Consider the following 25,936-nt stretch of genomic DNA (forward strand, 5'->3'; position numbering starts at 1 on the left):
AAACTCACGACACTTCTCTCGTGTAAAAACTTACATAAGTTTATTGAACTGATCCAAACCAATTACCTATTTGGCCTGAATTCCATCGCTAAGTCTGTGAGCAAACCGAAGGCAAATTGTGGGAGCGGGAAAGTATATTCCCCATGAGAGAAACCAGAATAAAAAAAACGAGACGGACTTACAGTTCTTCCTTTTTCTTTAGAATTACATATGGATGCATCGTTAATAGGGAGCAAGACCAGACCTTCACGTTCAAATTATATTTGAAGTTTCCGGTAACTGCAGAAAAGCAATCACAGAGGCAAAGGCCCGAGATGGCTAAAGCCCCTCTAACGTTGCTCTGGGGAAGGCGTCTCTCTACTGCCTGTGGAAGCGCCACATTCAAATGAGGGAGGCACAGCTGCCAGGAATACATACTTTAGCCTCCGGGCTGCTTTCAGCACCTCGTTTGCATTTTCAAATCCGCACGTGAACCGAACCTACAGAATCTCATTCACAAGCAAAACTGGCAACCGACGGAGGGAAAGCCGCCGCATCGCCTTCTTCGGATTACAGACCCGAGCAGGCGAGGGCGAACCGAGAGCCTCTCCCCAGAAGCGATGAGCGCCATTAGGCGCAGTTCCTCCCAGCTGCTCCGAGCCACTGCGAGCCACGCTGTAGCCTCTGCCACCAGGATGTAGGCAACTCCCAGTAAAAGGGGATATAAAGCCCACCGAGGGAGCAGAGGACAGTCACCACGCCATGCATATTCATAACATCGCCAGTGAGGCGATCCGCCCGAAACATCTGGTCAAAACATGGATATTCAACAGGAACGTATCCAAAAACACAACGGCACAGCATCTAATCTCAATACACAGAGCCGTGCGAGACTTTGGTATATAGCTGTCACCTAATTCCTTCCGAACCAGGTGCTTTTCCCACTGCATAGACTGCCCGCGGCAGACTTTTATGCATGAACTAGCATGAACAACAAAACAGTTCTTGACAAAAGTAGCCCTCGGATAGAAGGACACAAAAGCTAGAGAAGCTTGCAAATCTATTTCGTTTTCTCAGAGGAACGTGACAGAACAAGGGACCTTTTGCTAACGCGGCTATAGGCCGACCACACCAGGACACAGCCCCTCGTGACATTGCATTGATTTAAATCACGCCGTCCACCCTCTCGGGACCCTCCCGGATTCTCGGCACCCACCGTTGGCCCCAAACCCCCTCTCTCGCTCAGAGCCCTCCCCTCTCTCCCCAAGACACAGTCCCCTGTTCAGCGGTAACATGGCACACATACGAGACCCTTTCCCAAAAGATATTACAAAAGGAAAGCGAGCCAGCTTGGGACATTTTGCTGCATTGGTTGCGCGCCATTTGGCCCTACTCGTCAAAGTCAATCCTCTGGACGCATAAACTGTCCCCGGGTTTCAGACGTGACTCCTTCTCCTTGGGAAGCCAACCAAGATTTCTGGTTTCCACCCCACGAGTGCTCTCCTAGCTGCGCAGAAGGTGAATGGCTTGAGAACGTCGTCCAGAAACAACCTTCCCCTAACAAAGTGGCAAGGAGGCAATATTCGTACCGTGACTTTTGCTGACCTGAACAGACTGGGGAAGCCGGTTTTGGTGTTAGCACCAAATCCCCGGCAGCTAGACGGCCCTTGTCGACCTCGTACGCCAGTAGGTGTTCTCTTTTTCCATCTTCCAGTTCCCACCGGGTCCGCCGTACACAAAAGCACAATTTACTGACAGTTCTGAGCCGGCGCGGAGACAGCACCGTTCCCTCCGCGGACAGGCTAACCTTCTGTGGGCGAACAAACTTACAAGCACATACGTGGGTCTTCTTTACCATCCCATTCAATTCTTTAATGGTCTTTGTTTATTTCCTTCTCCAAAACTGAGACATTGAATTGTGCTGAGGAAGTTGGTCAATAATTACAGCATCTCATTAATACCAGTTACAATGCCATAAATATACCCACATAGGCAATTACCGCTCTATAGAGTTAGGTCAGAGATACTTTTGCATCCCTGTCGGTCGCTTACCTCTGACACTGCAGCAACTGAGGGATAACCTACTTGAACTGGAGGTCAAGGGGAGAAATAGGCTTCTAATATTAAACAACCATATCTTCATAAAACTTTGTTTTATAACAAAATATCTTATTAAACACAACTTTTCCTATGCGTATGTATGTATATATCATACAGAAGTGTTGTCTTAAGATTTCTGCTATAAGGCAGCAAATGCCTTTCTCTGCCCAAATGGAAAATACATCTTCAGTAAAGCTCTAGCTTATAAAAGCGTTATCTTATGTTACACTGCCGCCATCTCCCCACTCTTTTGTTTTACCGGTACCACGGCTCCGCAGCTACGTGCCGCGGCCTCTACGCTACCTACGGCGAGTCTTGCTCCGTTTCCTATTGCTCATCTCGACGGGGCCAGGAGATTGACATTTTTGGCAGGGGGATGAGGCACAAATTATTAACTTGTCTTAAATCCTCCCATTTTTATTCATTCCTCTGGATGCGGAACTACTCCCCTCCGAACGGTCCCCGCATCCTGAACCTGAAGACTATGAGATAATACTTTGTTCCCTCCCCATCCTACCCCCCACCCCATGACCTAGGTAAAATATGAAGAGAAATACACAACTCCAAGAATATAAAAGGAGCTCGGTGATGTGCACAAACGCATCATGGGAAAGAAAGTGCACGTGGGAATAAGGGAGCGTTTCAAAATTAAGGTCAGAAGTTCACGTGTAACTAGAGCCCTCGCTGCACAGCTTCAAAACCTTTTATGCAGCTACTTATAACTAGGTAATTTGAAAAGTCTTCACCTTGTCAGGGGGACACAGAAAAGCGAAACAAGAGATATAAAGGAAGGAGGATTTCATCGCACAAGAGGGGAATCTGCTCTGCAGTAGAAAACGGGGACTACTTTAAGCAGCAGCACGCAATGCCTGTGAGGTGGGGGGGAGGGGGGAACCAATATAGATAGCGAAAACCTGCTTTACAATAAACGTGAGTCTAGTTGCTTTGTTACTCATCTTCTAGAAGCTAACCCGAGCCAACACATTCTCCTAGTTCGGACCCTAAGCAGGGACTGCACAGCCAGGGGCCCCCAGGGAAAGTGCGGGGTTTCATTTCTGGTGCAACAGCAACAAACTTCAACTTTACTCTTACTCTCTCCCAAGAGAGGAATTTTTTGCCATTCCACTTTCAGTACCAACTGGTACGAGGTTAAGTGCATACTGGAGGATCTCTTCAGCATCGCGGGGATGAATCATGGCCAACGCAGGAATCTGCTCTTCAACCCCTTTTTGACCTGTTACTCTAAAAGCCCTTCTGATGCAACGCCCATCCACCGCCTTCCAAAATTCACTTTGCAACGCACACGGCAAGGGTCTCTCTGCCTCCAGACTGCCAGTGCTACAGGTTGCAGACACTGTCCGAGATGGGTACAAAAATCAAAGTTTTTTTATTCCCCCAAAAATCCGATTAGGACAGTGTGGATACAGAGCGTGCTTTTTGAAAATACATTGTTTCTTTCTAATAGGGTCTCCTTCTCTCCCCCATTTTGCGCACTCATACAAACCAAGCCAGTGGAGTAAAGTGGGTGCGCTAAATACCTGAGCTCAGAATCAAGCGGAATACTGTTTTAGATCTTTTCAGTTATCTCGAGCACAACAAAAGGCTGAGACAGCACCCAGCTGCAAAAAAATACTTCAGCAAGCTCGAGCCACAGTCAGATAGCTAGGCCAAAGGGCGCTCTGGTGGAGCCAAAAACCCAAAAATTTAGAAAAAGAAAAAAATCAGATCAAATCCTGCACCGAGCTGTCTTCTCCCTTACGGGCCCTAGCATTCTTTAGCTTGAACAACTGACCATTCATGCCAAATCACGAGTATACCGGAGCATCGAAGAAAACATCAAGGTATTGCACACACTGAAACACACGCACTGAAGTCAATTGTCACCTCAAGGTCACCTGCAGTGGATGGTGGGCATGGTTCTCAGATCAGGGCACTCCCTCCGGGCTACAAAATTACCTGCTACAGAAACACAACCAAACCTCAACCAACCGACCGAAATAAAAACCTTGCAAAAACTCCTTAATGCATGTGTGGGGGCAGATGCGTGCACGTGCGTGCACTCACAAGGTCAAAAGAGGCTATTTCATTCTGGGCTCCACATAAATTTTATCTCCATCCCGAATGCCGTAAGAATGCAGTGCTCGCGAGCTGTATTTCATCTCCTCGGGACCAAAGGGAGCTTCCTGGTCCAGGTAGAAGAGCAGCATGTTGCTTGTTGACAACTGCACTACAGTTTTTAAGTGCTTCTTCAATTCTGCCACAGTCTGATCGAGACGGATCGACATCTCTTCCACCTTATCCTGGAAGTGAACCTCCACCTTCACGCTGCTCTGTGGCCGAAGGTCCACGACTGCCAAGGGCTCCAGCTTCCCGTACTTCGTGACCAGCTCGTGATACCTGAAAAATTAAACAAGTCCAGAGTTACCGTACAGCTGCTCGTACGGCCAGTGCAGGTTTCACAAGTCAGTTTCTGTTTCACATTATGATACTACCCCACTTTAGCTGCAATCGTCCAAGGACGCTACAAGGCACGAAGTATAAAGGAAGATCTGCACGGAGAGTATGGTGACCAGATGCCAAGAAGGTAAGCGCAGATTCTGAGGCGCGATTCATCTAAAGCCCAGAACTATTTGATGAGAGCTAAAACCAGAGCCCAGGCAGCAACGAGCTGTCCTCATCCCCCATGTCAGTGACTAGCTGGCATACGGCTCTTTTCAGGCATTGGCACAGGCTGCCCAGGGAAGGGGTTGAGTCTCTGGACTCTGGAGGTATTTAAAAGACGGGTAGACGTGGCGCTTGAGGACATGGTTTAGTGGTGGACTTGGCAGCGATAGGTTAACTGTGTTAACCTATCGAGTTAACGGTTTATGGCTAACTCGATGATCTTAAGGGTCCTTTCCAACCTCAACGATTCTATGATTCTTCCAAAACATCTCTCGGTTTAACTGGCGCTTCGCTCACGGTGGGAAGCACGGGTGAGGCTCCCGTGAGTAAAGAACATTGCTGTGCTAGCATTCAAAGCCCTTAAGTCCATGCCTCTCTCCATACAAGCCTCCCGCCCAGCAGTGACTAAAGGAAAACCCCAGCTTTCTTCTCTATTTGCCACCAAATCTCTCATACTTCGGGGAGCTGAATATTCCTCCCGTGAGACAACATTCACCCCAATTCGAGTCTCATGACCTGCACAGACATCCATTAGGAATAAATCTGGGTGGTACCAGTCCTGTTTTCTCCCCTGCCAGCACGACACTTCACAGAGCACACAGTGTTTCTCAGGCAAGATGCTGAAAAGGCGAAACTAAAACCCAGAAAGCCCACCCACTCCAGTCACCTTGTCTCACAGTTGCCAAGCTGCACGTGGGGGCATGTGCATTTTACACGTGGCACCAACATGAACTCGAGTGAGCGTCTGGCTAGGGAGGAGGCATCTAACTAAGGCAGGTGAAATTATCACCAAGCTGAGATGTTCGAGTTGACTGGTCTCAAAACAGCTTCCTGAGCTAAACCGAGCAGCGAAACTCTCTGCTGGGCTCCTACAATTTCAGAAACCCCAGCCGTGGCTGCAGTGTGATTTGGAAGAAAGACAGTATGCTACACTCACAAGACTCTACGCCTCCTGCTCCAGTGAAAACACTTCACTAAAGAGTGCCAGAACCAAGCTAGTCCTCGCACAAAGGATATGGCCCTCAGTCTAGATTCCCAGTACCCCAGGCTTCCCGGCCTGACCGATTTTCAGACATTCCTGCTGCTTTCCAAGAGACCAGCTAGGTCCCAAACGTTGCGCTCCACTCAGCACGGGATCACCAAGATCACCAAATCAAGGTGAGCTGCCGCACGGTTCGGAAGCTGACAACAAACAGGGGACTTCTTGCCAACTGATCGTTCGCACCTACTCTAAAATAACACGGGAATTTTACTAGCAGAGCCACTCACTCCACCGTCACATTCTCCTTGGAGCCAAGTTCTCCGACTGTCCTTCACAAGGTCCGTCCAGGGGAGCCATCCCCTGCAATGGAAAGCCCGTCTCACCCTCCCGCCGCCTTCAGCAGGTATCGCTCTGATCGGGTGAGGCTGCGTCTCCCCTGCCTGGCTGGGAAAGAGGCAAAACAGCAACACAAAACACAATGTGACTGAAATAACAAAGACCGAGAGCTGCCGATAAAAGGTAACGTTTCAGAGGCCCTCCACTATGGGCCATACAGAAAGCTCTCTTTGTTCCTGATCCGAGTCTGAGCTGAATGCGATCGGTGCTGTGTCACAGCCCCTGTCGAGAGATGATGGGACCTGGCAGGCCGGGTGACCCCAGGGAGTCCTGCTGAAGGCAGGAGTGTTCCTGGAGAACAGCAGACCCTCTGTCTGCCGGGAAACAAGGTAAGGGCCACAACGCACTAGGATCTTCCCCAGTCTCACAGACAAAATGAGCCTTCGCCAGGGCACAGTGTCCAAAGTCCTGCTCTCACAGTCACCTGGTTGATAGGATCAGGCCTATTTATATGGAAAAGCCATTAGTGCTGAGAGGAGACAATGCACTCCCCATATTTTACCCACCGGGCTACTGCCCGTGGTAAGAGCGAGCACTAGCCAACGTGTCGCCGATGGGGAGGATTTCTTTGCGGCACAGTTTCCGCTGCAGACCAGCAACCATTTCTCACGTGCCAACCAGAATTACTGCCACGATTCCTGCACTAAGGGAAACTGCAGCGAACAGGGCTGATGGTGGGAAGAGTATAAAGAAGGGGACAAATTCCAAGCAAGCTGAGAGAGAGGAGTACCACGAGTGGGCGAAGGTTACCCAAACGTGTGCTGTAAATACGCAGAGGGTCAGGCAATATTGTCTTAACCTTTCTCATGTCGAGGAAAGGCAGAACAAGCTTTGCAGCCTGCTCCTTGTATGCTAGCTGCAGCCTGCAAAGGAAGTTAGGAGTCTGAATGACTGGCTTCCCTCAAATCAATAAAGACGAAAGCGCACTGCTCATATGGTTCTTTTGTACCCCGATAATAGGCACCCTGGAGACTTTTATGATCATCCCGGCAGACGCTGGCTGCCAGAGAAGACGATGCTGAAGAACTGAGCCTGGCTAAAAGTGTCTGTGATACTCTGCAGATAAACAGCAGACCAGACAAGCAGAGGACTCATTAAAAACCCACAGACACGAAGATGTCACTCAAGAAGACAGCCAATATCGGATTGTATGCTCGGTGCTCCTTTCTAACCCGCAACATCCAGAGAGTCAAATTATTCTGTCCGTTTCCCTCCCCTTCTGATCCCTGCGAGCTGCAGCCCGTGAAGACACGCAATGCAAGCAGGGGGGTTTGCCGTGAGAGAGCGTGCTGTTCGCTTATCGCATGCTGCACCTCGACAGTCTTGAGGGGGGCCGCTAACACTCGTAAGTTTTCCGTGCCCAAGTGTGTCTTCTTCCTCTGCTCAGGCAGCACTGCAATGCAGATGCCGTACCCCCAGCAACAACGTGCGTGTGTCCTGCTTAGATTCTAATTACAATCCACCTTCAGAGAGACCACACCAGATCTGGGAGCAAAGAAGAGGAAGCTTTAGCAACAAACACGCACAGAATCCCTCTGCAAAGAATGCCAGGTTTTTCCCTTCCTACAAGGGCTGCTGCGTACAGGTCCAGGAACTGAAACCCGGCCCTCGGCACTAGGGACGCTCTCAGCCATCTGCAGTCTCATTAGAAAATAGTCTGGAGCAGCTCCCAACTCCTCCAGAACAGAACAACCCCCTCCAGCAGCTGCACAAGCCTCTTGGAAACACCGCACAGATGAAGGGATTCAGACAAAGAGCCCATTGACCATGAAAAGGGCAGTAACAGCGTTTAAAGGTTAAGAAATCAGAGCAGGAGGTAATTCTCCTATATCTTACCAAAATAGCATTAGGCTAGCATGTTGGTCGAGGTCAGCCTAGCTTTTTTGGATGGGTGAGATATTAGCAATTTCTTACACAAGCTCCCACCTGGAAACTGACCCTAGTTGTGTGTGGTACTGTGTAACTACGTGGGTGCACACAGCCTGCTCCCAGAGTCCACGTCCAAACAGTAGCATCACGCGTGCCTGAAGCTATACCCCACTGTCTGCTCCTCAGCAACGTATGGGTCCTGGACACGCAAGGCACCTGTCACCACAACACCCAGAGACACAAGTCTAGCAGGAAAAGATTCAGAGCCTGCCAGCTATTTATTTACCTTCTCTCCCGTGCACAAACCCTTCCTCCTGAGCTCAGGGTGGCACACCCATTCCACCAGGACCAAAGGGCTACTCGCATCTTGGTTCCCCTCCCAGTCTGCAAACAAATACACCACTTTCAGTGTGAGGGGCTGCCTTGCCTTCTCCCAGCTGTTCTTCCAGGTCAGCCCAAGCCCTGTTTGCCAAAGGGTAGGACTCTGCTGCAGCTGTTGGGCGCAGCTGCCCTGCTATTCTCCCCTTCTAGAGCCACAAACACATGAATCAGTTTTCTTAGAAATAAAACGTTACAGAAAATAATCTATTTTGGGAGCAGCACCACGAGCCTGCAGTCCCCGTCTCCCCTTCCTCTTTCTCTCCCCTGCATTCTCCGCCTCTGCTGCTATCCCTTCCAATATTTGTTTCAATTTTTCTGCTTCAAGGGCTTCTAAAATTATAAGCCAGGACTTGTCCTCAGAAAAAGGCACAAGAGGGATCACCAGCTGTCTTGTCTCCCTGACTACATTAGTACCCTTCGCCTCTGAGCTGACCCCAGTACGCCTTTAATAAATACTGTAATTACTGGACCTATTAGTACTCATACAAAATGCCATGCCCTCATTCCCCTTTCCAGCCTTCCCATGCCCTTAACTGTTTTGGCAGGTCACATACACAGCGCTTGCAAAAACCAAGAGACGTTTTACCTAAGAGTTAGGCTGGGCAAAACACTGACCAGCCAACGTAAACACCGACCAGATTCCGCTTGCACCTTTGTCATCCGTACCAGGCCGTACCTTTGACCTTTCTCTACCTCAGTTCGTCCCTACCTCCGTCTGTCCCCCCGGACACGGACACACACACTCTTGTCCTACCCCCTTTCTGTAAAGAAAGGGCTATGAAGCTTCATTGTCTGAAAAGCGCACGGCGGTCCTACAGCAAAAGGCACATAAAATGCAGTGGCTTGATACTCCATGATCCTTCCTCAGCCCATTAAGAACCAGTAAGTAGATGCTGGCTCAGAGAAGATACCGACTGAACAGCATCTGTCAAAGTTCATTAGTTTACTAAGATTAACAGATCATTGGGCATACTTTTTTGGCAAAGAAAAGCCATCAGACTTGCAATTTGCGGTCCTGAAAGTGAGGGGACAGCTTCCCATCGCCAGTCACATTCCACACACCAGATGGTCAAGAGACTTAGATGCCCTGGCCTGGCACCAGAGAGCACGATCTGTACTGGCTTTTGGGGACTCCCAAACACAGGTGGATTATGAAGCTTGCCATCGGGGAGGCTAGGAAGCAATGAAGATCACGAACTGAGCGGTCATGTTGTTTAATGGCACTTGACACAGACACTTTAAGACCCAATTCCACTCAGAAGTGATTCTACAAGTCATCAGACAACACTGTAATATAACGACATTTACTAAAACAGATTGAGGAAGGCAAGACAGAAGGAAGGCGAGGGATGTTTTTTTCATGGAACAGCCAGCCCCTTTTCCCATCTAACATCATCTGTTCAGCCACCTTTCCTTTTGCCTCGCCGCCCTTCTGCCCCTGCTCTCCATTCCATGACACAGAATTCATACCTGAATGGGACTTCCTCCTCTGGGAACTCCATGTAATATCGGATGAAGAATCGCTCCGAGTCCTCTCGCTCCCCATCAGCAACGATGCTTCCGTTGAGCTTGATGATAGATGGCAACCTGTGTGCGTACACCAAGAAATACAGTCAGCAAGAAGAGACACCCAGACAGGGTGACCAACAAGACAGTTACCATCAAAAGCTGTGTGCCACAACACTGACAAAAGGAGAATCCTCCCAGGCAGCTTACGCCTCAGTCCCCTCAAGAGAGGGGGCAAGTTCCACGCAGTTCCTCCAACCACATTCAAAACTAAGCATTATCATTTTGCCACGTATATGCATCACAGGCACAAGCATGTATGAGATTCAAAAAATTCTCTGAGCAGTAGAGAAGTTAGACATAACATTTCCACTACTCTGACTTTCTCACACAACAAAAAAAAGCTCAAATCTTTCTGAGCGGTGCAGTCACACAAAACCCATCTCCTAACAGCCTCTTCCTCCAATTACCTGCTCCCAGCCATTCCTTGCCATGTAACGCTTCTGCTGAGCAGAATAAACAAGGGACAGACCTGGCTATTAACAGCTTCCTCCGTTCCTCGGTGGTGTAGGACTGCAGCAAAGGGATTCCTAGCAATTTCACTTCCTCGAGCTTGGGAAAAGAATTTAACTTGTCAATGTCTTCCCAGCAATGCAGACCTGCTCAGAAGAAAAGACTTGCTTAAACAAACACAAATAATACATCGTGTATCCAAGACAATCAGGCACAGCCAAAGACCATACGTGACAGGCGAGCATCAGCTGCTGTGTCTTTGAGAAGTTGGCTTTTTGCTCATGACGTGCTGCAAAAAATCCCCTTCGTTTGCTTACAAAACAGAGTAGTTTAAATTCTCTCATGCTGTTTTGTAAGTCTAGAAGGATGATCTCCGTGGCTGATTAGGGAGCTTAGTTTTTTATGGACCATTCAGTCTTTGGCCTCACTGCCGAGGACTGACTGGAATCAGTTATGATGGCTGCATCTATAAAGGGACGCTGCCTTTAGTAGTATTAAAGTTATCAGGACTTCTGTCATTCTTTGGCGTCACTAAGTAGCTATCAAATGACTTTACCTCGCACACATGACCACCTAGGGTCCCATTTCTGCTCACGACCCAACGGTAAAACAGTCCCAGAAGCCATCCAGCCATTTAATGAAAAAGACTTTACCTCGATTTCAGCCCCCTCAAGACCTGACATTTTGGATAACAAGGCAAGCAAAGAACGTAAAATAAAAAAGCCGAGGATCGAGCAACAGTACAGCCCTGAGTACGTGGCGCAATCAACACTACTTGTCTTCGCTTCCCTTTGCTGTGACTGCGGAAACATTTACCGCAGTGCTTTTCCCATGACTGTTCCAGAAGCTTACACGGGCAACGCCAGTTAGAAAACAGGTTTCTCTGAACAACATTCAACAGCTTCACCCATACAGCACAGAAAATGTGAAAAAACAGAAAAATTATCAGGTCGAACAAAATCAGGGGTCTCATTAGAGCTAAGCCTGTCAGGAAATGCCAAGGTCAAGCCCAAACCGTGTGTCACAACCACAACTCAGAAGAAGGGGCTCTTTTCACAGCAGAAACAAAACTCCTCTAAGCACCACAGCACTGCGTGCAAGGTGGGCAGAGAGAATTTCCTTTTCCTATAGCTCTCAAAACACCTCTGCCAAGGTCACCTATGCCTAAAGCCATCCTCTTGGTATCAGAATCAGCCACATTTATAGACAAGCTGAGTAGAAGTTTGTGACAGAAGGAGAACTTTTCCAGCTGATCTCTGGAGCAGAATGTCACCAAAGAGTGCCCGGTACCCCTCTGAATCACACCACTCTGAAAGGGCCAAAGAGCTCTCGGAGCTAGGAGAAAGCTAGTGCAGAGAGACAACCACCTCTGAAGGAGAAACTGCTGTCAGCCACGGCAACTGCCTCGGCAGGAAAATGTGTTCATCCCCTCGTGACCCCATTGTGCTATGCCTTCCCTAAAACCCATTATCGTTAGCTCATCCCTGATCTCTGCCACGCTAAAAGAGCCCCCAAACAGAAGTGCCAGTTTGCAGTCTCCACGTGACAGAATTTTGGAGTGCGGCAGCTTTCCCTAAAAAAGGGTTTAACATGCTCCTTGGGATTTCCATTTGACTTTCAGCGCCCAAAACATCAAAATGCAATACAGAATCCAGAGTTCTTAAATACCTGGCATCAAAATTGCACAACTACTTACCACAGGAGCGCTTGCTCCTCAGTGAGACAGTGCTTTCAAATCCAGCTTAACAGGCTTTTCTTCCTCTAGTTACCTTTAAGCTTTTGTTATAGAGATTCCTTGATGCTTACATTGCAGAGCATGCTAATAAAGCACCTTCTACCTTGGCTAAGACTTAACTAGCGCTTGCACAGCATCTAAAGCTGTAAAGAACAAAAGATGATGATGCATTAAGTACTCCTACAGAAGAACTTCTGGCGTACGTGTCATCTCACAAACACGTCACAGCCCTCACGAGCTGCCCTGCAGCTCCCTTGCTCTGAGCGCGGGCTGCCCTTCCCGATATGCCAAATGCTTATTCTCTTTCCAGAGCGTTGGCTGAAAATGCTCTGGGGCTGAAGTGTAAAAGCAGCCTCGAGCATAACTTCTGGTGAGCTTCTAATAACTGAGCACAGACGACAGGCAGCTTTTGCTGGTAAATGCTCGGCTCTTACATACCACATACCTACACATACGCTCGTTTTACCCAAGATAAAACGGGGAATAAAAGGCAAATGGGACTCTTTCATCCCCTCCACTGCCAGACATGTATTTATCCTTCTCCAGCCAGGAGCACCTGAGGCAGGGACAGGAAACAGAGGGAAATTACTAATGTAAAACACCTTTGCCAGCTCATTTTGAATAACTGCCAGTCCACAGTACTCTGACTCATCTTTTAGATAACAACTAGCTACCAAAAGCAGCAGGTAAACTCCACAGAGACAGGCAAGTTGATGATTTGCCTGTTTTCCTCTCCTAACGCTACATTCTTCAGGTCAGCGCACTTCAGTACATCTGCTTGCGTGGCCCTGCATTAGCACCATTAGGAAACTGGACTGCAACACGATAGGTCTGTTGGGACTACATTCATCACCAGCTTTTCAATTCTGTCGAGAAGCCAAGATAGATTGGGACAAAGGTCAGTGGGCGTTTTCATCTCTGCTACAGCAACAGAACTATCTCAAAGGTTTAGGCTCTTGCTCAGCACTTCTGTCTCCCCCTGCCTCTGTCACACGTTGCAGGAAGCAATGCTGACTGCAGGCTACTTACTGCTAACGCAGGCCGAAGAAGCAACCACCCCAAGGCCAAAGTTTCAAAGAGCTCAAAGCAAGCGTGTTTTTCCACCTGCTCGGGAGGAGAGACTCCGACCAACCGCTGTCACTTACGCTGAGAACAAACAGCATACTGCTTCCAGGCTCTCACCTGACTTGTGCAAATTGATGGATCGCAGGTTGGGAAACAGCCGCGCTAGGGAATCTTCGGACTCTTCGATGGTCGTGAGGTTGTTGTTAGCCAGAATAAGTGTGTCCAGTGATGGAAACATAATGCCCAATTTTCGAATTTCAGTCCAGTCTTGGAGATTATTGTCAGTTATGTGGAGTAATTTGAGCGACTGACAGCAAACCGGAGAACAAGACACTGTTTCATAGTCATTAAGGCACAGGAAGAGCTCCTCCAAGCTGCACAGGGGAAGAAAGATCATATCATCCTCTCAACATACCTTGAGAAATGGCTACCGTCTTGGGTATAGGGACATGCATATGCGATTTTACCGTGACTTTCTGTAACGGCTCTTATGTGATTTGAAACCTTGGTGTAGGGAAGACCTTTGAGCACTCCAAATGGAGTGTTGCGACTATGTCTCTGCTCCCATCCATGAACTTTCTCCACAGATTAAGAACACCTCTAAGTGTTCCCCTAGCCTCCCAGTATTAATTGTGTAACACATTGCTTGGGGTGGTGTTCCACATTTGTGCCCAACAAGCCACCAACCCAGCTCCAGTCGCAACTGGTACCTGCTCTCAATGCTCACCACTTAATTTGAAAAGGTGTTTTCATACAACATAGATGACACTTTTTTCCTCAAATCGCTGGTTCTGCCAAAGATTCCCATTAAAGAAAGAACAAGTCCCACTAAGTTTTCACACAACTAAACCAGCTCTACTAATCCCAGCGAAGCGTATGTTGGCCACGCAGAATATAGTGCTGTCATCATCTCCGCTTACAAAGCTGTATGAAGAGGAATCTGTTACCAAAATGAAGCCACCGAGGACATTCAGGGAAGCAGAATGCCACTGCCAAGGTGGACTGTGGCCAAGCCACAGAAATCAACACTTTTGCACAGAAAAGCATGATGAAATATTACTTGACAAGTGGCCAGACCCTCAGACTTACAGCCCATTCAACAGCTCTTAGTACAGGTATGCACTCCACCATTCATTCTGCAGTGACTCGGAGGAAAGCGTGTCACCTGCTACATTGTCGGGGTGATTATCCAATCTCTGGTGTTTAGATTTGGACGAGAAGCCCCGGGCTTTGCAGCGCCACACAAGTTCAGCTTTTAAGACAGTGTAAAGCATTCACCTGGCCAGTTCCCAAGCTCCCAAAGAAAAAAATTCCCTCTTTCTCTACCGATCATGTTTGCATCCTCACACCCCTCTCATCCCTCACCATGTGATTTGATAAGCCAGCCTTGACCTGCGTGCAGTGAGCACCCCTTCCTACGCCCAGCTCCCCATGCTTACTCTGGTAATTCCTGCAGGATTGTGTGGACTGTTTCCCAGGAAGCTTTGCTGTTGTTGAGCACAAGTTTGCGAACACCAGCGAAAGACCCAGCACACCTTCTCTCTAAAACGGACAAACTGAGAGGGTTGGAACTCAAGTTTAGAAACTCCAAGTGGGGAACGTTGGACACAATTTTACTGACCTAAGTGGGAAGGGAAAAAAAAAAAAAAAAAGAGAAAGAAAGAAATGTGTATCAGGCAGTAATCGGACCTCATGCAATCATATCCTGTCTCCTAAAAGGGGGCCCTTCGGAATCACCACAAGCCAAAGAAATGATATGGGGGAAAAAAATAAGGCTTTTGGATAACTACCTGTAATTCATACTCCAGCTATTCACTGATCTAGATTGATTGGTTAATTGCTTATTCGCCTCAACAGTTCATTTAATTACATTTTGCGAGCAGCTTGATAAGAGAGAGCCAGTCTCTCGGGAGAGGTCATAAAATCCACCTCAACACCAAGCTCAAGCAGCAGCACGTTACAGGAGCCAGCATGCCGATCCCCTCTTTTAGCTGCGAGGCAATGGGCACGACTCTTAAGTTTATGGCCACCACTCTGATCACTTGCTCAGCTTTCCGCTGCTCCCCACCTCGCCATTTTGCCCAACGTAACAGACAGACGGAAGCTCACTGTACACGTACAATGAATTTCTTATTCGATTCCATTACTCTGAAAACAGCAGCTGTCTTACAATCAATCCAAACGTTCAGGTAACTCTGCTTAGGGCTACTTTCTCTTTTTGTGCGTACAGATGCACACCTGAGGGCAAAGTAGCAGAGAGGTAAGGAAGAAAGAGAAAGAAAGAGAAAGAAAAGCCAGAGACGACAACTGTACAGCTCTGGAGTGCAGGATACATAACGAACGGATCGTGTGATTGGGTTAGGTGCTGACCTAGATACTGCTAATACACAGAAAGATACGCGAACAAGTTGTTCAGATGATCAATTTGTAGTCATCTAATAATAATGATTAAGAGAACAAAACAGCCAGGCTGCATCGATTTGTAAAGAACACATCACGTCAATCTAATTTTCCTCTTTGACTGGGTAACTGATTCAGTGGGAAGTAGTTCAAGGGAATGACAGCTTCCGAAGCCATCCGCACACCAGTGGCGCAGGCAAACTGGGGACTTAGGAGTGCCGGGGACAGCACTGTAAGAGTTCAATACAAAGCTAGCAGACATACCAAGGGAGCGTTCCAGCAGAATATTACTCGTTACGTTTACAATGACCAGATTAATTCAACACTATGTGTTTTCTTAATCTGCGGGTGATACCTGGCTGCCATTGCATTGCGGTACGAGGCTAGAGGACAAAGCGAAGCCATCTGAAACCCGTAAGACAGAAGTACAGTTCAAGGATAGACAAAGTACTAACATTTGGGGAAAAAGACGTTCCTCCAGAAAATAATTATAAAGTCAGACGACGCCTGGCTAGAGAGCTCCACTCCACAAAGCGGTTGGGAGGGGAGGAGATGGGGCAGACCATGACATACACAGGTCAATAACAGGGCCCAGATGCTAGCAAAGGGCAACTGTCTCACGTGGAGGTTGAATTCAAGTGTTGCATACGTGACGCTGGAGGTAATTAGTCTGCCTCACTTCGCACCTCATCTTAGGTGATGTCATGTTGTGGGAGCTACGCCTTAAGAATGAAGTAGACAAATGGGAATGACATCGGAGCAACAAAAACAACACAGGATTTAAAAAAAATGGCCTACGAAGAATGATTGGAAGAACTGGATTTTTCCAGTATTATACTAGAACAGGAAAAGGAGACATGAAAGCTCTTCTTCATGAGTATAAAAGGCTGCCATATAAGGAACAGCGACGAATGCTCCTCCATGCCTGCTGAGAACAGGGCAGGGAGCAATTGGCTTAAATCGCAGCATGGGAGACTTAAGTTACATCGCTTAGACTATGAGGTTATTAGCTAAGCACGGGAACAGGCTACCCGGGGATCTGGAATCCCCATCACTGGCAGTTCTTAAGAGTTGGCTAGGTGTCCATCTGTTGTGGATGGGCTATGAAAACTTCATGCCATCTCGGAGGAAGGGGCCAAAGTACCCAGAAAGCCTTTCATTTCCTGCTTTACTGCAGCTCGTGCAGAAGCCGGCAAATTGTGCCGTCCAGGGTAGCCTAAACAGACTGAACAAATAGCAGGGTGTGAGCCCTGCAGCTTATGAGTGACAAGTGTACGTGCAGCTCTCCCAGCTGCTTACCAGACATGAGGCCAGCCCCACTGAGAGTAAGAGGCAGAACACCTCATTACTGTGGAAGGGGGCCTTTCGGGGTCAGAATAAAACAAGTCAGGAGACACCATCCCAATTCTTCACAGACAGGCCCTCAGCACAAAACCATCTTCCCTGGCTCTAATCAAAACAGACAAACCTAAGATCTCTCTCCCACTCACTGAGCTAATGCTTTCTAGGCTAACAAGGAATTAACAGAAAGAGGGAAACCTATCCCACACCTGACTGTGCGAGCTCTGTGCCAGAGCTGGGACATTTCTGCAAACACTGTGTTCACTACCTGTTTAAAGACATAAGAGCTTGATGCAACAGAAACACGTGATAATTTTTATGTTGCACGTCCTGTTCTTTTCCAGGTATTTCCAACAATAAACACTAACGTAAAAGCAGAACATAAGCCAGTGAGGACCTGTTAACTACACCTGAACAGACTGCAATTGTTTTACTCGTATTACATTGCACTTCTCTAGCATATTTCATCCAAGCACTTCAGAGGATTTTATAATAACATTTGGCATTAATTAATGAGGCCTCGGAAATATCCTTTGAGGTAACTGTTATTAAACCTGTTTTGCAGATAGGGAAACAAAAGCAGAGAGAGAATAAATACCTTGCCCAGCATCACAGAATCAGTGTCAAAGCTGGGAATCAATTCCCATTACTTGGACCTCCTCGGTTCTTACTCCGTTAAAAACTGCACTGCTCATTAACCTCCTGATGTTAGAAATGCCAGTTCCGGTGCTTTGCACGATAAATATAAATATATATATATATATATATATTTGTCACCCACAGGCCAAGATCATAAATCATGAGATAAATGGAGTGAAGTGCCCAGACGGATTATATTTGTCACGTTTGTTGCTCAGTTGTTGTCAAAGTAAGGAAGCACCAGCTTCAAAGATGAGAAAGAAGCCACAAAAAATGCAAATCTCTCTCCTTTAAATGAACAAAGTACTCTTATAACCTGCAATGCATTTGCAGTCATAAGTAACAGCCATCAAAGTTATTCAGAAAGATGCACATGTAACCATTTTACCTCATGCCAGTCTTCCAGTTTATTGTCAGAAAGATCTAGCTCAGACACATGAGCACAGAAGGCAGCAATTTCATTCTCATCCCCTGCACAGGTTATGCCACAGCTGTTCAGTACTAGCACGCTCGGAAGGTTGAGGCGATCTGAAACAGGGAGTAAGAAAAGACGCCCTCTGGTCAGCATTACTTAGGTACAAGGGAAGAACAAGCACAAACTAGCATGACATTCAGCAGAAGAAAACATCTACCTGTAATTCCACAATTTACACACATTTAAGGATCTCAGGATAAACATGGATTTTATGACAAGTGAGCAACATCAATCCAGCAGCCTTCTTGTGTCTAAACATGCAGTACCGCTCAATATCAGTGCTCTTCAGTTACTACATGCATTTCTGTCCACGAGGCAGCGAGGACGAGTCAGTCCTTATGTTTATATAGTATGTCTCATATCAGTTCTTGCCAGAACTTACGCTCTTCCCAAGCATCTGCAGATAGGATACTGGACTAGGTGAACTCTTAGTTGCACAGAGTCAGACTACCTTATCCTCTTGTACTAACCCCACTTGGGGTTAGGAACAGCAAGGACGTATTTAAACATTTCTTTTCTAAGCTTTCCCTTTTCAACAACGTAGAACGTTTAGCATTCTTACATCCCGGAAAAACTTAGGCCTCTACTCTGCCTTTTATGTTTCTGCTTTGGTTTTGCTCTAGTTCCTTCTCATGCAGGTAAACGTCGTTGCAGCTATTTCACAGACAAGGACTTGGATCACAATCATAGCCTGATTTGCTTAGGCTAAGACAGGACAAAGTTAAAAGTTGTGGATTTGTAACAGGAAACCATTTCGACACAAGAAATCCACATTTAGGCAAGGCAAGCCATCAGTCTTTTGCTCTTTCACATACAATACAGCTCTCGCCTCTGTGGAGTATCAAAATCTGTTAAAATTTAACAACAAGCTTTTTCCTAAAAAGGTGTCCCTTTTTCTCTCTCCTTAATACTTGACAGCTACACGACTAGAAAGGGATTCTAGCAGCAGATACTTATCTGGAGTGATCCGAGTTTGCAGGTTTCCTGGCTCATTAGCATTGGGCTTCTTTCAAGGATAGTGTTGTGCTTAGGGAATAAGTCCTGACGTACTTGTAAGTCATGTCTCCATCGCATTTTAAGACTTACAAACACCTGCCCTCTTTCCAGCATCCAAACAGCTCAGGTAAGCGGGTGCTCGCACACAGGAGAGGGCATTGACTGACTATTCCACCAGGTCCATTTTCTGTTCATATTAATTTTGAGTGACATGCGGTACGTTTTATCCTCAACTGAACTCAGGCCCTTTTTTCTCCTCTGTCAAACTCAGTTACTATAAACTTAATTCCTCTAACGTCCACGGCTATTTTCCCCTTCGGGGCTGGTTATGATACAACTTGACCTGACGGAAATTTAAACTACACTTACGGATCAAGATGGGCAAGAGGTTACGCAAAGAAGGGGCAGTTCTGGTGGGATAAATGTGAATCTCGGACTCATCTGTACAAACTGAGAACCAAACGCTAACATCAGAGCACGAGGGAAGACTAAAGGGTATCAAATGGATGCAGGTCAAAGAGCAGGAAACAGTGACACAGGTTCCGCAGTCTAGGAGGCTCAAGGACATACACGAGCAGCACACACATCTGTCTGAAACTCCCTCAAGGCACTAAGGTCAGAAGCAAAGGACAGAGGGGATTTCTCCAGTAGGTCAGCATAAGCACAGTCAGAGAGCATTTGATGCCTTGAGAAGAGAGCCAAAGTAAACCACAAATTCATTTGAGTCACTTGTCACAAAAGAAGCCTAGCTGGAGCTTGATCAACTCTCTGCTTGGCTTGAAATATGGTCCTCTCCTGTGTAACTCCAGACTCCTCCTGTACCTGCAGGCATTGACGCAAGTTGATGGCACTGCATGACACCACTAGCATGTGGACCAACCTCGAATTTAGATCACGGTGTTGTGCATTTGTTCAGCCATCTCTGTCAAAATACATGTTGTTGCCGCCACTAATAAAACAGTATCACTAGACTGAAGAAAATAAGCTCCAGGGACTGCTGGACCCTCAAAACACAGCACTGCACAGGGCCTTATTTCCATCTTTCATTGACAGGATTCTGATTCTGTTATAATGGTAATGACAGGGGTAAGGAAACTTACTTGGTTTTTTACAGCAACTGGTTCAGTCACTAGACAAACTTTCTGTTTTGTTAGATTCCGGTCTCTCAGCTCTTCAGTAAGAAACACATCATAATACATCGTGACGTTTCTTTTTCTAGTCAACTCAGGGCAATTCTTTCAACATAAGCATGAACAACCAAGAAACGGATCCCACCCAGAACTCCACAGATGCTCAGAAACACCAGAACCCTACCTTTCATAGGCGAACCCTGCGGAGTTGCTGGGACATGCACCCCCATACCAGGTCCACGACGATACGGGAAGTTCTCAGGACTGTATTTCTCACAAAGAACTTGCATGAAACTCCTTCCGCTGGGCTGGTCCATGCTCCCTTCTTGGACTTCTAGTTAATACAGAAAAAAACAGAACATATAAACAGTCAGCAACTAATAATCCTCTCCGGTAGTGGTCCTTGGGAACACAGCACAGAAAGTGACCAGCCAGGTCACAGTACTTCTTCTGAACTGCATATTAGTCTAGCAGGTCATATTTCAAATTCAAGATTACGGTAAAACATTACCTGAAAAGAAACCAAAACCAAACAGAGGGCCCAAGCTACACAAACATGCTTTCAATCATACCATTACAGGCCAAGAACAAGACTTCCCTGCCCCACGTGCTCTTCTAGGACAGCTCCCAGTATGCCCCAAGCTGCAAAAGGTGACTTCCGTACCTCACAGGAGAACTGCGAGATATTCATAGATATTCTCAAACACATTTCCAGGGCAGGAAGGAGGGGAAAGAGCAAAGAGCAGTTTATGACTAAGAGATTGCTCGAACAGGTGTTTTCATCCTGTAACTTCCCTTTTCTTTAACTCAGGACTTTCAGTCAAGATCAGCTTTTTTGGATTGGGGGGAGGGGGGGGCCTGTAAAGAGTTCAACACCCTCTGCTAGCAAGACTTCCACCAGTTGGCTCACAGGGTGTCACGGAAATACTCGAGTTTGATAGCAAGCTCACTCAGGATATCTCGGGACTCTCATCTTCACTGACAGCAGTGGCTCATTCAGAGCAAACTCTGGCCTCAAACGGAGCATCATCATTTCTGTTCTGACATTTGCAAAGAACTACAGTTGTTCTGTCCCGCAGGCAACCCTGGGCTTCCAATTAGAACACAACTGCTGTGTCACAAAACACTCTCGAGCACGTATGAGCACATCATTTGCCCAGTCCAAAAAGCAAGTTTTGCCAATTCAATTTCGCAGCTGCTTAATGTGTCTGGAAGATACACGTGCCCTTCCTATCTATGCCTGTCACAGAACAGCAGAGGAAAAAGGACTCGCCACATTGCGGGCTGCTGACCTGCCTAGAAAGATATCGAGTGTCAGCTAGAGGTATATTTGGCACAAAGATACCGTGATGGTCGCCATTCTGCTGTACCCTAGGTGGAACTAAGCTTATCTGTCCTACTTTCCTGCGTGTACTCTCAACTTGGTATTTTATGGCTTTCTGGAAAATAAAGGAGCTGAGCTTGATACATGCACAAAGAAAGGGTACCGCACTGTTCCCAGGTTTCACAGAGGTGTAGTCCAAAGCGGGGCCTGCTACCCATCACAGACACGGGCGAGAGATCCGCATCCACCCGTTCTAACAACACAAGGCACGAACTTGCAGGAATCAACTGCAGATTTCCTACAGCATACAATTAGTCACGGAGCAGCATTTTCACTACCTACTGCATAATTACATTCCTAGTATACTAACAAAACCCAGCTCACACAGATACCTACATTCTGCACATAAACCTGCACCTCCAGGACTCCTGGTGGAAATCCATACTTTTGCGTTCATGGTGGGGCCACACATGTGTTGACAGCGATGTTGCTAACCAAAGCCGAATTAAAGTTTCTGCCTGCTGCCGTAAACTTTCCTTTAGATTCATTACAGGCAAGGATAGATATAAACTCCTGAACAAAAGCGATTTAACTAAGGTTCAGGTTGCCTTTGCTGAGAATCACTTGTTTAACAAGCTCTACTTTTCTTCTTTGTGAACAGACTACCTAAAACATCTCTATCACAAAGGACTTTGGTATAAAAAGAAGCAAGTTGACTAAAGCCTGCTATAACTTTTATATTATATATAAAAGTTTATGTGTCACAAATAGGGACTTAAAGGATTGGTCTTAAAAAAAAAAAAAAAAAACAACCACACCTTTTTCAGCCCTCAACAACTTGGTTGATTCATGTATCCAACTTCACTTCATGTCACCAGTCTATGTAGAATCAAAAAAGAAATCCTCAAGTTGAAGTTTCTGTTAGGAACAAGGCATTTCATTTTATGCTAAAATATTCTGCATGCTACAGGAACATTTTGCATTGACAGCCAAGGCTTTAGGCTGACAGGCCTCATTCCAGGAGCTCAGTACTGCAGGACAGACAAATACTGCTTTCTAAACACACATTGAGTCCTCCTGCTCTGGAAGTTCTGGAACTCCCCCATGCATAAAGCTTTCTGTCTTTCACATTGCTTTTCTATGAGCTCCATTCCTCTGTATCCGCTGAGCAAACATCAGCTGGGAATTCCACATGAGAAAGTCACCTTAACATCCCACTAGAGGCAAAAAACATTTACATTCGACAGCTTTGAATCACTAACATTTTCTTCCTCAAGCTTTACTTTTGCACGCCAATGCCATTGCCAAATGACAAAAATATCAGGGGGTGGGCAGTCACCTTTTCCACTTCCCTTCTCGTCAGATTTCACATTCACTATAATCATCTGTCATGCACGTGGCTTCTCTGAATCACTACAATTGCTCGAGAGCAAGGATTAAGAGAATATGCAAAGAAAGCATGACACCTTTCAAGTGAATGTTGTCTGTGCAAGGGCAGGACAGGATGATTTGCATGGTGCACATTTCTGAGTGTTTTCCTACTGACGGCACAAGGAAAAATTCATGTCCTAAAATAACTTTGGGTTTTCTAAATGACAGCATAGATTGCAAAAGATGTGCTCAGTCTTTGAAAGATGTCAACAAACAGACTTTGTTGTCTATATTTAAACGCTCTGCCGGAAGGCTGTGGCCCCAGTGACACACAACATGGCAAGTGTCTGCAAAGAAGAGCACAACCCTGACTTGGGATCCAAGGAAAACCCCGCGGGCTGCAGCAGCTGATGGGTGAGGTGAAAGGAGACCACTAGAAAAGACACGAAAAATATTTCTATCCCAATGCTATAAGCCTACGAGGGGAACAAGAGACCATTCAGGAGAATTACATCATTAATGACATTCTAATGAATGCCAGTGCCACCCGAATGCCTTCAGAGCAGTCCTAACCAGTCACACACCAAATGCATTTTGACACGTTGGTACACATGAAAAACAAAGCGTAAGGAACAGATGCAACAGAACAAACATCTGCCTAAAAGAAGCTGGCACGTCCTTTTCCTAAGACGTGATTCAGGGAAATTATTTTTGAAGATCTTGAGAGGCAGATGCGTGAACGCTATCAGGGCAGACAGACTGACCCCCTGAGCCACCAGGGCAAGCTACCCAAGCACGCGAAACGCTGTCAGGGACCTCACCAAAGCAGATGTAACTCCTTGCTCAGCCGCCACAGCCCCACGCTTCTGGAAGCAGGCGATGCTCATGGCAGGGGCTGCGGCGAGCAGATGGGAAACCGCAGGAGAGACGCCCGGCACGGCCCTCGACGCGCCTCCGGCCCGGGCTCTGACATAACGCTACCGAGCCGGCAACCGCCTCGGGGGCTGCTGGGAAAACCAACTCCGCCGCAGGAGTCGGCGGGAAGCCCGTCCGTCGGTCCTTCTCCGTGCTGCCGGGCCCCGCGGCGCGGTACGACCTGCCTTCTGCTGCGGCCCGCCAGGCCGGGGTCGCCGGCCCCGAACCCCCCCGAGCGCCGCGGCCTCCGCCGGCCCGGCCGCCTCGAACACAAACGTTCAGCTCTCCCCGGCTCCTCACACGGCCCGGCCGGGCCGGACCCCGGGCCGCCCCCGGGTGACAGCGGCCTCCCCCGCTCCGGCCCCCCGCCGCCCCCGGCCCCGCTCACCCAGGCCCCGGCGGCCGCGTCCCGCATTGACCCGGAAGCAGCTCCGCGGCAGCCAAACATCACGTGACGGCCGCGATCACGTGAGAGGGGCCTGGCCGGCGGAGGCACCCCCCCCCGGTTGTCATGGCGACGACGACGCCCCCGGCGGCCCGGTCCTCTGACGTCACCTGACCGCATCAGTGACGTCACACTGTCAGGGAGAGAGACAGGTGAGGCTGAGATCCCCGCAGCCCCAGGGCGGAGCTCTGGGGCCTCCCATGGGGCAGGGGTGGCTCCCAGGCCGCCCAGCGCCCCAGCAGCGCGCTGGAGGGGAAGCCCTGGCTGCACAACAGGAGGTTAAAATTGCACATCGGTAAACGTCGCGTGTTCTTGACGTGCGACGCCATGGGCACACACCCTGCATCGACTTGGCCGGCAGCTGCGCCCCTTTGCTGCCAGCGCCCGGCCATTCTTTACCACTTTGCCCGTTTCTCTCCTGTTTACTCACTCCCTGGTGGCACCATCTTTTCTGCAGTGGCTGGTCACGACCTCAGAAGGAGGGATGATAAATCATGCAGGGAGTAAGGACGAGGCGGACGAATCTGCCTAGCAACGAGCCTGCCTGGTTCCCCATCTCCGTCCTTCCCGGGATTACATGATAAGAATCAGAAACTGCCTGAAACGTGGCCTCTCGTTCCTGTGGCAGGAAGAAGTTTGGAGGAGAGCTGCATTAGTCATGGCTGAATAGCCGCAGCACATCGACATGCTCTCCCCCAGCCTGTAACATCATCAGGACAACTTTATCCTGCTCCTTACACACACCCCGATTTATGCACGCTCCACCGAGGCAGCAGAATACAATGGCAGCATTGTGGGTGCTACCCAGGTGGAGGACAAGAAAATGTGTTCTGCATCAGCCCGGGGGTGAGAGACCGGTTTAACTCCTGCTCTGCCATGTATTTCCTGCCTCACTTTGGACTGAGGGCATAGGCTTGCACCCACAGGTTTGTGGTCAGGAGACTAAAGCAGGAGACAGACAACTCCTGCTAGGCCAAGGAGACAATTCTTCTGGGACCCCCGGAGCTAAACCAGTTTGCCTAAGGGTGTCTCAGCAGAAAATATCCATCCCAAGAAGCAAAGTGAGCCTCGGGCAGACTGTTGGCAGAGTAAGAGCCATCAGAACGTTACCTAAGCCCCAACTGCAAAGTTAAAAGCTGTATGAGGCTTAATCAGAGGTGTCCCAGACTATCACCGCTCCTAAAACTCAGCTACTCTGTCTCCCGTTCCCTGCTTCTTGGTGCTGGGACTTGGTTCGCACACAGCAGCTTTTTCAATAAAGCATTGGATATGTGTCTTCAAGACATGGGTGGAGAAAGACTGACTGACTTCCCAACCTTGCCTGATGCAGGATTATGAAAGATTCACATTACTGCTGTACATCCTGGGCCAAATTCTACCATTGCCACTATGTGAAAGGGTTCATGGTTTTCAGGTGGCATGGTCCAAATCGCATGCACTATCTCCTTGTAATTCTGCTGTGTGTCACCCTGTCATCCCCAGACTCCTTACGGTAGAGCACTGGCAGCCCAAGCTGTCAGCGCCAAAATGTGTGCATGGCTTTCACGGGACTGATTTCCCTTTAACAGAGAGAAAAAACACTTTGGTGTTCTTTCCTATTACCCTGTTGACACAACATTGGTTTTATTTTGTTCCTATGCGGGCCAGCACAGATGAACATTGCCTTGCTAACACTCCGTAAAAAAACATCTACCCGCATGCTCTGAATGG

At 47.8% G+C, this 25,936-nt stretch overlaps 1 protein-coding gene across 8 annotated transcripts; it reads right to left on the bottom strand.

The window, feature by feature from the left end:
- On the bottom strand, positions 1-24,300 carry TBCEL (tubulin folding cofactor E like). Of its 8 annotated transcripts, none has more exons than XM_087763592.1 (9): positions 24,170-24,300; positions 20,356-20,505; positions 17,959-18,098; positions 14,630-14,811; positions 13,308-13,564; positions 12,571-12,681; positions 10,410-10,536; positions 9,842-9,958; positions 1-4,476 (listed from the first exon to the last, which is right to left on the bottom strand). In XM_087763592.1, the coding sequence occupies exons 2-9, from the start codon at positions 20,486-20,488 to the stop codon at positions 4,158-4,160; spliced, it is 1,386 nt and encodes a 461-aa protein (XP_087619718.1). In that variant the 5' UTR covers positions 20,489-20,505; positions 24,170-24,300; the 3' UTR covers positions 1-4,157. The 8 variants fall into 8 exon arrangements, with proteins under 8 accessions (XP_087619718.1, XP_087619721.1, XP_087619722.1 ...); XM_087763595.1 differs by having other exon boundaries at positions 20,356-20,502; positions 24,170-24,232; XM_087763596.1 differs by lacking the exon at positions 24,170-24,300 and adding an exon at positions 23,688-24,117 and having other exon boundaries at positions 20,356-20,502.
- Between the last annotated feature and the right edge of the window lie 1,636 nt (positions 24,301-25,936).

The sequence above is a fragment of the Nipponia nippon genome, unplaced genomic scaffold, assembly GCF_047370975.1.
Source record: "Nipponia nippon isolate SJK-2023a ecotype South Korea unplaced genomic scaffold, ASM4737097v1 scaffold_28, whole genome shotgun sequence".
NCBI classification, from domain to species: domain Eukaryota; kingdom Metazoa; phylum Chordata; class Aves; order Pelecaniformes; family Threskiornithidae; genus Nipponia; species Nipponia nippon.